General features: G+C 39.3%; 1 protein-coding gene and 2 non-coding genes across 4 annotated transcripts; 2 read left to right on the top strand and 1 right to left on the bottom strand.

The window, feature by feature from the left end:
- Window positions 1-1,173: 1,173 nt before the first annotated feature.
- trnal-cag lies at window positions 1,174-1,256 on the top strand. The gene has a single exon. It is a non-coding gene; the product is annotated as a tRNA-Leu (tRNA).
- Window positions 1,257-2,320: 1,064 nt separating this feature from the next.
- Window positions 2,321-2,403, top strand: trnal-cag. The gene has a single exon. It is a non-coding gene; the product is annotated as a tRNA-Leu (tRNA).
- A 1,021-nt stretch (window positions 2,404-3,424) lies between these two features.
- LOC102307076 (FERM domain-containing protein 6) lies at window positions 3,425-11,532 on the bottom strand. 2 transcript variants are annotated; one of them, XM_042219703.1, is made up of 11 exons: window positions 7,973-11,532; window positions 7,388-7,446; window positions 7,018-7,243; window positions 6,775-6,930; window positions 6,312-6,377; window positions 6,139-6,207; window positions 5,841-6,015; window positions 5,505-5,657; window positions 5,077-5,208; window positions 4,961-4,983; window positions 3,425-4,877 (listed from the first exon to the last, which is right to left on the bottom strand). In XM_042219703.1, the coding sequence occupies exons 1-11, from the start codon at window positions 7,973-7,975 to the stop codon at window positions 4,836-4,838; spliced, it is 1,104 nt and encodes a 367-aa protein (XP_042075637.1). In that variant the 5' UTR covers window positions 7,976-11,532; the 3' UTR covers window positions 3,425-4,835. The 2 variants fall into 2 exon arrangements, with proteins under 2 accessions (XP_042075637.1, XP_042075636.1); XM_042219702.1 differs by having other exon boundaries at window positions 3,425-4,983.
- Between the last annotated feature and the right edge of the window lie 95 nt (window positions 11,533-11,627).

Here is an 11,627-nt window from a genome sequence, read left to right on the forward strand (position 1 = left end):
CTCGAACCTGCAACCTTCCAATTACAAGGCGAACTCCTAACTCTTGAGCCACGATCGCCCCATGACTCAGTAATGCACTACAACATTGTTATTGTTAATTGTGATCCATCGTTACTCTGTTAATCATTGAGTTGAGGTAAAGTAGATCAATAATAAAAGGTAAATAATATAAATATAAGAATAAAACCCCAAAGAGTATATTTAACACCCCTACTGGTTAGGAGGGAACAAGCCCCGCCTTCCCCTGCTCTGTACCGTCACATGTAGTGATGGTAAATTCAATTCTTTTTACTGAATCGAGTTTCAATGAGTCACTCACCAAAGTGAATCGGGTCTTATGAGTGATTTGAGTCACTGAGTCAGGTGCCCAGAGAGAGCAAAGGATGTACATTTTCACTCAAACTTAATATATTTCTTTTTTCATGTATATCCTACTGCTAAGATGAGTGATTGAAAAAGAAAAACAACTATTTTTATGGAGCAAAATAGAGCAAAAAAAAGATTTCTAAAGGGAACATTTTTTTTTTTTTTTTTAATTTTATGTGTCAAATATATATTTTTATGTATATTTAAACGTCCACTGAGCTGTGAGCCAGGGGGCGGTAATGCACCTTAACATTGGTTGCCAACTCACCCCTGTAGCTGTGTCCCAAAACGTCAGCTGCATCCTTCGGAGGCCGCATTTGAAGCATTTGAAAGCCAATTACATCACAGCCAGGCAACAAAGGCTGTCCCAATTCGTCGACTCCTTCAAATGCAGCTGGCATTCGTTCATGCTACAATTCAGCACAGCAAGAAAAGGAGAGGGTGAGTGAGTGATTTGCGTAAGTCAGGATGGCAGGATGGCCGAGCAGTTTAAGGCGCTCCGTTCAGGTTGCAATCTCTCCCAGAGGCGTCGGTTCAGATCCCCACTCCTGACATCCCTTGCTTATTAAAAGTAAGACTGAAATGTCATGTTATGTGATGTCATCCTTCGATAAAGGAGTTGCCACCAAATGGTCACATTCATTTATCAGATAGTTGAAGAAAAGTCTAATCAAAGTGACTTCTTGAATCTCAGCTGAATATGTGTTGGTAAAGCAGAGGTGTAATAGTCTGCCAATCTGATCAGTTGTAAAGGTGTCTTGATCTTCTAGCCTGTCATGTGGATTCTGTATTAACAAGTGCAAATGTGTCAGGATGGCCGAGCGGTCTAAGGCGCTGCGTTCAGGTCGCAGTTTCTCCTGGAGGGGTGGGTTCAAATCCCACTCCTGACATTACTAGCTCATTAAACGTAAGAATGACATGTTATGTGATGTCTTCTGTCAATAAAGGAGTTGCCACCAAATGGCATACTGCTTTGATAAGCTATTAACTTGAAATCTGATTTAGTTAGTGTCGGCGGTGCTGTAGTGCAGGTCACCTACCAGGTTGGTGATGGGATCCTTTAATCTACATGACAAATATCCTTGTGCAAGATACTGACCTCAAGTACCTCTCTCTCATGCGTCTACCGGAGTCCGAATGTTTTGCAAAATCAATTGTTCCACACAGCCAATTCACTGCAGATACAGACTGCTCCGTTACATCTATGTCCACTGTGAATGACCATCTTTGAACAGAGGTGGTGGCATAGGGCACCAACTGTCTGACATCTATAGTCCAGTGTTGAGATACCTTCCCAGAAGCCTTAACGCCCACTCACATCCTGGGCCATTTGACCTCAGGAAATCACATGATAGGTTGGGGCTAGGTTTCACAATGAGCTCACCCGAATCCTTGGTTGCTTGTGACCTACACCCGTTTTCACACTTTGGCTCGTGTCATTAGGGAGAGGATCATTAGAGGGTCCATAGTCCGTCTTGGGCAGACACTCCCACAGGCCTTAAATCTGGGACACTCCACCATTTGACCCTAGAACTGAAGAAATTTCTCGGATGAGAGGTGAAACGTCTTCAAGCAACTTAAAGAAGTTTAAAGAAGTTTCCAAGCTCCTTAGACTACAATGACCTGGATGACAGAACCTTCACAGACATCCATTACAAGTTCCTTCACCAACTGGATCTCAGCCTGCAAAAATACATAGCTCTAAACCTCAAATCTCACAAATGTGCTTTAGATGTGAAGTAGAAGTCAGTTCCTTTCTGTACTGCAACTTGGTCACGTTCATTTATCAGATAGTTGAAGAAAAGTCTCACCACTCATCAAAGTGACTTCTTGAATCTCAGCTGAATATGTGTTGGTAAAGAAGAGGTGTAATAGTCTGCCAATCTGATCAGTTGTAAAGGTGTCTTGATCTGCTAGCCTGTCATGTGGATTCTGTATCAACAAGTGCAAATGTGTCAGGATGGCCGAGCGGTCTAAGGCGCTGCGTTCAGGTCGCAGTCTCTCCTGGAGGCGTGGGTTCAAATCCCATTCCTGACATTGCTAGCTCATTAAACGAAAGACTGAAATGTTATGTGATACCTTCCTTCAATAAACGAGTTACCACCAAATGGCAATTGCTTTGATAAGCTATGAACTTGAAATCTGATTCAGTTAGTGTTGGGGGTTCCGTAGTGGAACCCCCAACACCTACCAGGTTGGTGATGGGATGCTTTAATCTACATGCCAAATATCCTTGTGCAAGATACAAGGATATTTGGGCCCCACTGAGATTTGAACTCGGATTACTGGATTCAAAGTCCACAATGCTAGCCATTACACCATGGGACCCACGAAGTAAAGGGTTTACTGGAAGATTTGGACGAAAACTTTTCTTTATCGAAGATAAAATCCAACTGTCAGGAGTTGGATTTGAACTCCAACTTTAACACAGTGCCTTAGAACACTTGGCCATCCTAACTAAACAAAAAAAAAAGCATTCGAATGAGCTTATGCCTAAGACTGAACAATTCACAAAACAGCTTAAGTCGAGAAGGTAACAGCCAACAGCTAGTGAAGATGTTACCTTTGTTCAAGATATTGTAGAGGAAACAGTTTTATTTTATGACAGTAAGTGTTTGAATGACATGTAATACTCATACTCATGCTAAAATACCTCTATACAACTGCTGTCAGTGAATACTAGCTCAGGACTAGAATACAACTGTCATTGGACGTTTTATGGTAATAACAAGTGGATCCTCTCACCACCTAAATGAATCAACTGCCACTGAACATGTAGCAGGTGATGTGAAGAAGGAAAGGAAAGTTAACAAATAACATGCATGAGGTCCCACAGAGATTTGAACTCAGATCAGTCGATTCAAAGTCCAGAGTGCTAATCATTACACCATGGGACCCACACCATAAAGGGTTTACACACAGATTTTGGAAGCCACACAATGTGATCTCATCAAATGAAATTCTGCATAACACTGTAAGATGCTTTGGATGAAAGCAAACTAAAACACTCTAGTTTTAATAAGTGATTAAAATATATTTTAATGGTAAAATGCTTATATAGTATTTTTGTTGTCTTTTTTTCTTTTTTTCAATGTAGCAATCAGAAATATTGTCAGAAGGCAAAACAAAAGGCCCAACAGATTTGCCAAGTGGACCATTACGGCTTTTGTTATAGTGGTCCACTTTATAGTCATATTTTATTAGAATTTGATTAGGATTTTTTTTATTTTGAGTTAGTAGACTCAGAACAGACAAGATGGAGGGAACAGGGGAGAAGAAAGAAAGAGGGGAGTGGAGTTGAGGAGAAAGTTAACAGAAGAAGAGGGAGATAAAAATAGAAAAGAAGAGAGAGAAAAAACACTGAGCAGCACACAGTATTAATGATACATGTTTAGAGGCAGCAGCCGACCAAGATAGTGTGTCTGTGGGTACCTGTTTGTACACTTGTGTGTGTGAGCACACTTGTGTTCATTAGGTTACTCAATTTAACTATTTAACAGGTAGGTGTGGGGAGCCACAGCCTGCTCCCAAAGACATGAAGCAGGCATGGAGGAGACCTGGGCCCCAAATGTCCAGAGGCCCCCCAGAGCATGAGAGCCCCTTTGAACAGAGAGCCAAGGAGAGCCCTAGACAGGATTCACACAGCAGCCAATGTGCAGAGCTGTCAACACTGACAGTGAAGCAATCTTCTGAGTGCTTAGTATTAGGGTTTTATCATTGTGTTTTTGAAGGAGATTAGTCCTCGGCACTGTACTTCCATGTGTCCTACACAGTGCATTGCTCTCCGATTTTGCTACCAACCTTCTGATATTGTACACAGATCTTTACTTTATTTTCAGAAAAGCTCATTTATATATGTTTGGTTTAACGCAACAACAGGAGTGTGCCTTGAACCCACACCTCCAGGGGAGAGTGCACCCTTAACACAGCATCTTAGACCTCTCACATGATGGCATGGACTCTGATTGTTTGGAAATACTGCCACACTGTGGAAGCCTGACAACATAATTTCACATGAATCATAAAACAGAATAAAATCTGACATATTACCTTAAACAATTTTTTAATGGTAACATTAATAATGGCAAATGAACAGAAGTCAGCACTGATTGTAATAGCACTGTTCAAAGAATGACAAAAATGTCCCAAGTGTTGTATTTATTATGTTATTGATATTTTAATACGTTTAGTTTGTAAATATGTATTAAAACACTATTATACCTCTTTCGATTTCTGAAGTGTAATTACTGCAACTTTAGGCTGTATAGTTTAAAGCAAGTTATAACTACTCAGGTCACTATATGGCTTCTGTTTTACCACATATAATGAGGTTTCCTCTAAGCAAACAAAATATAACGCTCAGCTGTATCCTTTCAGCATTTTAGCTCCATAACAACAAACTCCAACAGGTGTCTCCTTGTCTTGAGATGAAGAACGGGTGATGAACCCCTGCATCCTCTGAATCTCAATTAGTCCACAGATATCCCTTCATCCGTTTTTTTCCACAGAACCTGAAGATCACAGAGAAGGATGTTGGCTTTGATGCAGGATCGTGCTGGAAATGTTCAAACAGACAGACCTGCAGTTTGCTCACCTGTTTCATTTCCATGGTGACAGCTGATAAAAGAGGACACAATATCACATGCTACACAGAACTAACACATGATTAAACTGTTATTTTAGAATGGTCTTAGTGGTTTTTGGACTAACCTGCCCAGCAAAAAGAGGGTAACATCAAAGGAGCGTCGACAGACACACCACGGAGCAGCTCAGCCAGCCAGGACACCTCAGCTGGATCATCAACAAACAACTCCTCTGATTCGTCCAACCACAGCTCAGACTCTGGCATCAGTATAAACAAAGAACTGATTTTGAGTTCAAGGCAAAAGTACGACAGGTAAGTTAAGAAAGTAGTTCTGCGTTCATTTGCCTAATGAGCTTTTAAACTTTCCCTCTTGGTCACTTCAGCAACATCAGCTGTTTTCTTCCTTAATTAATTAGGTCTGCAGACCTACTGTTGTAAACCATTGCTGGGTAGAATTAAACGTGTTTTTACCAGTTTCCAAACATAAATGCACAATTTGTTTGAGAGGCAAATGTTGCACCATCTACACAATCATTTCCTCCCAATAGCAGACCTGTTGTAGAGCCTCCGTCCTCTTCCTTTTCCTCTTTAAACCAGGCAGTAGCTGTTTCCAGAGCATCACTGCAGTCGGACATTGAAGATGTGAGGTTGCTGCACTGGAGACTCTTTCTTAGGCACGCTGTGTCGCAGATGTAGGCTTCTTTGGCTAAAGATAGACAGAAAAGAGAACACCTTTGGAGTGTGACTGTGTAAGAGACTGTGATCTCAAATCTTTTAAAATCACTTAAAAGACTTATTGTTATTATTATTACATGATATTGGTTTCAGACCAAGACAACTGACTCAGTCGTGTCTTAGATAGGTTGTGGTAAAGTAAAGCCTTACGTACTACCCATGTTTTCCAGCTGTTGGATGGAACTGACTGCATCTCTGATGTTCATGTGGAGTTGGTGACTGTCACGGAGGTGCCTCAGGATGTGTTTAGAGTGGAAAGCTGATTTAGTGTAATAAACCAGCTTAGGAAGGCACAAAGAGCCCACAGCAGTGATTTCAAACCTGTTGCCCTGAAAAGTAAGAGCCATACATAAAGAGGATGATCTCGTGTGTTACGGTTAAAGCTACACGCAGGTCAATGTGACCTGTATTGTATGTATATTTTGATTATAGTCCAGTCTTTAGAACCTAACCTGAAAGGTGAAGCGATCAATACCTGTCCAGGAGAAATCGTACAACAAAGATTGTTTCCCTTCCACCTCCTTAAAAACACAAATTCAGATCAAGAATCTATATGTACATGTGAAAATAAGTTCATAAACTTTATTTAAAATTATGTGTGAGACTGTCATTGAAAACGACTCACCTGGCAAATATGGACTCCTTTCACTGTCACACCGAGGAGGATTAAACTCCTCGGCTGTTTGTCCTCCTGTGTGTAAAATAATAGTTGATAAAGCAGTTTTTTTGTTGTTGTTTTTTTAAAGCCATGGGCTCACATAACAAACATGACTCAAAAAGAGTTCTCTAAAATGACCAAGGGAGACAAATAATACAAGAGCATGGCAAAGGATTATTACTGGGGCTTTTTACGAGATCTGTAACAGTTTTCACACCCTGTAAGATATTTTTCTGAAGATTTTCTGAAATGTACGCGTTTATGGAGTGTCTGATATATGTGACCTCTTTTCCTTTTTCTTTTAACTGCCTGGTAGCTCCATATTCAACATCTCAGGACAGAAGTTTCTTAGTTAGTCTCTCTTAAACTAATTAAGAAACAGACATCCTCACACAGAGTTCGCCCTTGTTTAACTGTAACACTGTCTGACCTCTCTCATCCTGTAGAATGTGACAGGTCCATCCTGCAGCTCGTTGGCTTCCTTTATAAAGTGCAGGATGGCTTGCCTGCGGGACACCCCCCTCAGCTCACCATGCAGCACTGGGCTGTGCTGAAGTAAGTACTCTCTCCCTCTGCGCTTTATGAGCTGAGAAGATGAACACACAGATATATATATATAAGAGTATTTCTGTCAAGGTTAGACTACACTTCTTTTTCTTTCTTTTTTTTTTACCCATGAGGGGAAGTAATCTTCAGGGAGAAAGTAGCATCTGTGTTTTTTCTCCTGCTTCTTCTCTTCTCCGTCTTCCTCAGTCTCCTCTCCCTGTGCCAGATCGCCAACGTCAGCTTGGAGGGCAGAGGCTGCCAGCTGGAAGAACAAAGCCTCCTGATGGTGGCTCTGTGAACGCAGCACCTTCTGCCTCAGCTCAGTGTAGTAGAGCTGCTGCACTGTGGTGCTCCTGCAAGAAACAGGGAGGTTTTCTTTTCCTGTTATGAAGTCTGTCAGGTGTCTACTTTTCCACAAACATTTTCATAAACTTTAACAACACTTATAGTGGAAATTATTAATCTTGGAAAAAGAAGGTAATGGAAAACAAACTTACAAAATTAGCAGCCCACTTTCTACATAATACTGGACTCTTAGAAATAAGATAAACGGGACCTAGAAAGGTGGGATGAATAAAGAGAGTACTCAGTTTATCGTTTCTGCTATCACACAGTCTAGTTAATATTTGACCAATATGATAAATCATTAAAAAAAGAAAACGTGGACATAAAAGAACTTTTAAAATAAGCCAGATCTTTCTAACATGTTTGACATGTTAGTCGTCCATTGGTGGACTTTATCTGGATACAGTGTTTTCACTGGGAGAAACATCTTAGTACTCATACAAGCAACGCCTTCAGTCTTATCTGTTGCAGGTTTCCCCAGTCTTGTAAACAGCAAAGTTGCACAACTACTGAAATCAGCACCAGTGCATAACAATGAGCCACAAGATCTACTTGAGATCATTGATATGCAAATCATCATGACTGCCAATTAAACCAGGAAAACATGAAATTTTACGTGAGATCACTAAATTCAGCTTTTAGAGTGTTCCCATTACAGCATGGAGCTGTTTGTAGATCTGGTGATTTCTGTTTCAACAGTGCAAACACTACACCAAAAAAAGAAATGGAAAACTAACCATTACATATCCTTTGTTCCATCGTTTCCCAAAGTACTTGCTCAGCTTTTGGTCCAAATCAAGAAACAGGTAATCATTATCTTAAAAAAAGGAGAAAAAAAAAAAGCACACATTCAATCAGAGATGTCAGGCTCAGTTTAGGGTCTACATACAGCTCAGTTTCACACCATGTGGCCCAGAAAAGTATAAATATTGACTAACAACCTAGCAGTACAAAGGCCTTTTATTTCCATTGCATTTGCTCTGAAGAAGAACAAATACATTTTTAAAACATTCACACTTATGGGATCACAAACTAGCTGGTGTGTCTTAGATAGTGAGCGCAATTTGAACAACATGTCTCAGTTTTTCCACATTCAATAAATCTGCTGTCATTAAAAAGAACTGCAACTGTCTTAATCAAAGAACCGCATCTATGAACAGCCATGAAACTGACCATATTTCACACTTCTCGGTAGGGCGGCAAAATTAACAGTTGAGGTAGGTTTGCTCCTGACACAACACTTCATGCTGCACAGGAAAGAGTGGAAAAATAGGAAGAAAAAATTCGACATAACTTGCACGCTCAAGTAAAATAACTCAGTTTTGGCCATATTTGTCCTGCAAACCATATGTTTGACAGCGCTGCATGAAATCAACACAATGAGTCCATTTAACACGTGTTATCCCTTAGTTATGTTGTTTACGGCTGATAGGAGATGGCTTTCCATTTATCATATCTTACAGCAGGTTCACTCACTATCAGCAGCCTCCCAGAATCTCAGCGTTCCACAGTTAATGAATAAAAAACATTTGCTCCTGAACTCCCGCGCAGAAACTAACTGCCCTTTCATAACAGCTAGACCAAACACTTGAAGATCACTGACACCAAGATGCTTCAACACACTGTTCAACACCTCACGGCCTCTGGCTTTTACCTATAAACACACAGGAAGAAGAAAAAAGAAAACATAAAACATACTGAGAGTCCATGCTTTCAGTGTTTTGGCTTTCTTGCAAATATGTTTTTTTCTAATAAAATACAGTTTTAGCTCTTCCACTGTTTTAAAAATAAATATACCCTACTGACAGATCAATGCAATCTTAACATGAATGTAATTTAGGTTTCTGTGTGCCCATGTGACGTGTCACAGTAAAATACCAAACAAGAAAATATGCTACAGAAAGGCCCTGTGGTCACTCACCGTGACAGCACAATCCAGGTGCTGCTTGTTCGGTAGAAGAACGCACACCTGTCGCCTCTGTTTGGTCCTCATTGCCACTAAGGCTTCGCATGGTCTCGATCCACTATATATCCTCCTCACAGCCTCCCATGGGCCTAACAAAGCAAGCCTCCCTCCTTCCTCAGCCTGACACATAATGATGTCTGTACAAACAGACAGATGCATCAAAAGTTGCCACATTACCAGATCTGCAACCAGAGAATTTAATGTATTTAGCAGTTTGATCTCTTTAAAAATAAATAAACAAAATTAGCTCTAATGTGCTAATAATGTGTTTGCATCATTTGATCGCCTTTACTTCTTTTGGACATACTGGGAGTTATTTTCACTCCAAATACTACAGAAAACTGGAAGATATTAATGTTTTGCAGAGAGAAATTGTCATGTCAGAAGCAGCTGTTAGAAGTACAGTAATGAACAATAACCTACCACCTACAGTTAACTGTGTCTGCTTGTTTATCTTTGGGTTTATGTTCCCGTATGTACTGAATATATTCAGCTTTTTAAAATCTGTCCTGGTAATAATAGTTTGTTCTACAAGCTACTGAGTGATGGGATGTACTTAGTGTTTCATGCACAGTGTAATAATTCACGCTGTTGTTCATCTGAGGTTGTATTTAAATAATTGACCTGTTGAACTTTGAAACTGAAATATGGTGTATTCTCTCTTTAACATGACTATAGTTTATTCTTATTTAATTTTTCATTGCAGTTACCATTCCTAACTCACTTTTATTTAAGCATTAGTTAACTATAATAACCTTTTACCCCTTTCACACACCAGAAAAATAATCACAAAATGCTTTTTAGATATAATAGATATAAAAAAGGCAACACCATCACTAATCTATCATTAATTTATTTAAAAACAAAATCTAACAATGCCAATTGTGCTTTGCTTCGATAAAGCAAAAAGAAAAGTGACATATTTTTAGTAGCTGGTGATCCTAACATGTTCTCTCAACTTGTGTATTTTTTTTTCCAAGTTACCATATACAGTGTTCTTTTGGATTCCCAAAATTATTAACATGCACAAAAAAAAACAAACAAGAAAAACAAACAACAAAAGAATACTACAGTGCATTAAAAAGGCACCTGCTTCCCAGATACAGGCATTTATCCTACGTTATACAGAGTAGTGGGATGTGGTTAATGCAACTTCAGTATCCCACAAGCAGTTCATTAAAAACTATAAATCTGTACCACGTCCATCGAGTATTCGACAATACCACAATGACCTTTTTAGATAACATTCAAGAGGTAACACAATTAATCTTCTACACATACAGCTCGCTTTCATCAACACAACTTACACGACATACACAGCGGTAAGGCTGTAAAAGACCATTATTATCAGGTTGAGCAGAGTTCACATTGAAGTGCCGATGATTAAAGGCGACCAGAGGAAACATGCAGTACAGTACGTATAGTGGTTGGATCATGGCAGATGGGTCCCCTGGTGAGGAGACTTGTACAGACCGAGGGCTCAGAAATGCTAGAAAGCTCGTGACACTCTCAGAGCACATTCTTGTTGCAGTAACATACTCTTCTGTTCTTCCACATGCTTTAGGTGTCTTTCACCAATATGTAACTTTTTTTCACTTACAAGTTTAGAAAAATATGAAAAATAAACATTACAATGACCTGTAACAAGAAGTGTTGAACTATCACACGTATTTCCCAATATAAATATTTATTTAAAGGACCCAATTCTTGTATTGCCCTGACGCATCAACAATGTCCTCACGATCATTCAATAATGATGGCAATTCATTACGCTTCCTTTCAAACTTGCTGCTTCCTCTTTTTCTTGCCATCAAGAAGAGGAGCGGTGTACGTTTATATTCATGTTCACTGCAAACTGAAACTGAAAGACACACTAAATATTGACTTGATCGACTTTGTGTTATCAAGTTACTTTACAACATAATTAGAAACTCACAGCCAAATGCACAATGCTGTGTTGTTTCACCATCGTACTTTAACTTCAGCCACTCTGCTTTTTGTTCATGTTTTTAAAATTTCACAGTCAGGCATAATCTGACTTTTTGATTCCAACACTGAAACACTTAAATGTGTAAATGCAACTATAACAATAACAATAATAGAAGAAGAATAGGTAATATCTAGTTACTAGAGTAAACTCTATCATAATGTCAGTGTAAGATTGATTTTATTAAAGAATGTAACTAATGATGGAATTTAAAATTCCATTGCTATATCTAACATGAAAGAAGAATAATTTAACCCGGAGGTTTTGGATGACTGCATTTTTTTCTGTTTCCTGTTTGTTTTTGACCTTACAGAGGTCTGTAAAGAGAACACTATACTGCACTCATAATTAGCCAACTGTTCAAAAGAACTGCACTATTTTACCACACTATGCAGCAATTTCAACTCACAAATGCCCAACTATTGCTCTTTCAGCAGCA

The sequence above is a fragment of the Haplochromis burtoni genome, unplaced genomic scaffold, assembly GCF_018398535.1.
Source record: "Haplochromis burtoni strain Fernald_Lab_line unplaced genomic scaffold, NCSU_Asbu1 Contig_37, whole genome shotgun sequence".
Lineage (NCBI taxonomy): Eukaryota > Metazoa > Chordata > Actinopteri > Cichliformes > Cichlidae > Haplochromis > Haplochromis burtoni.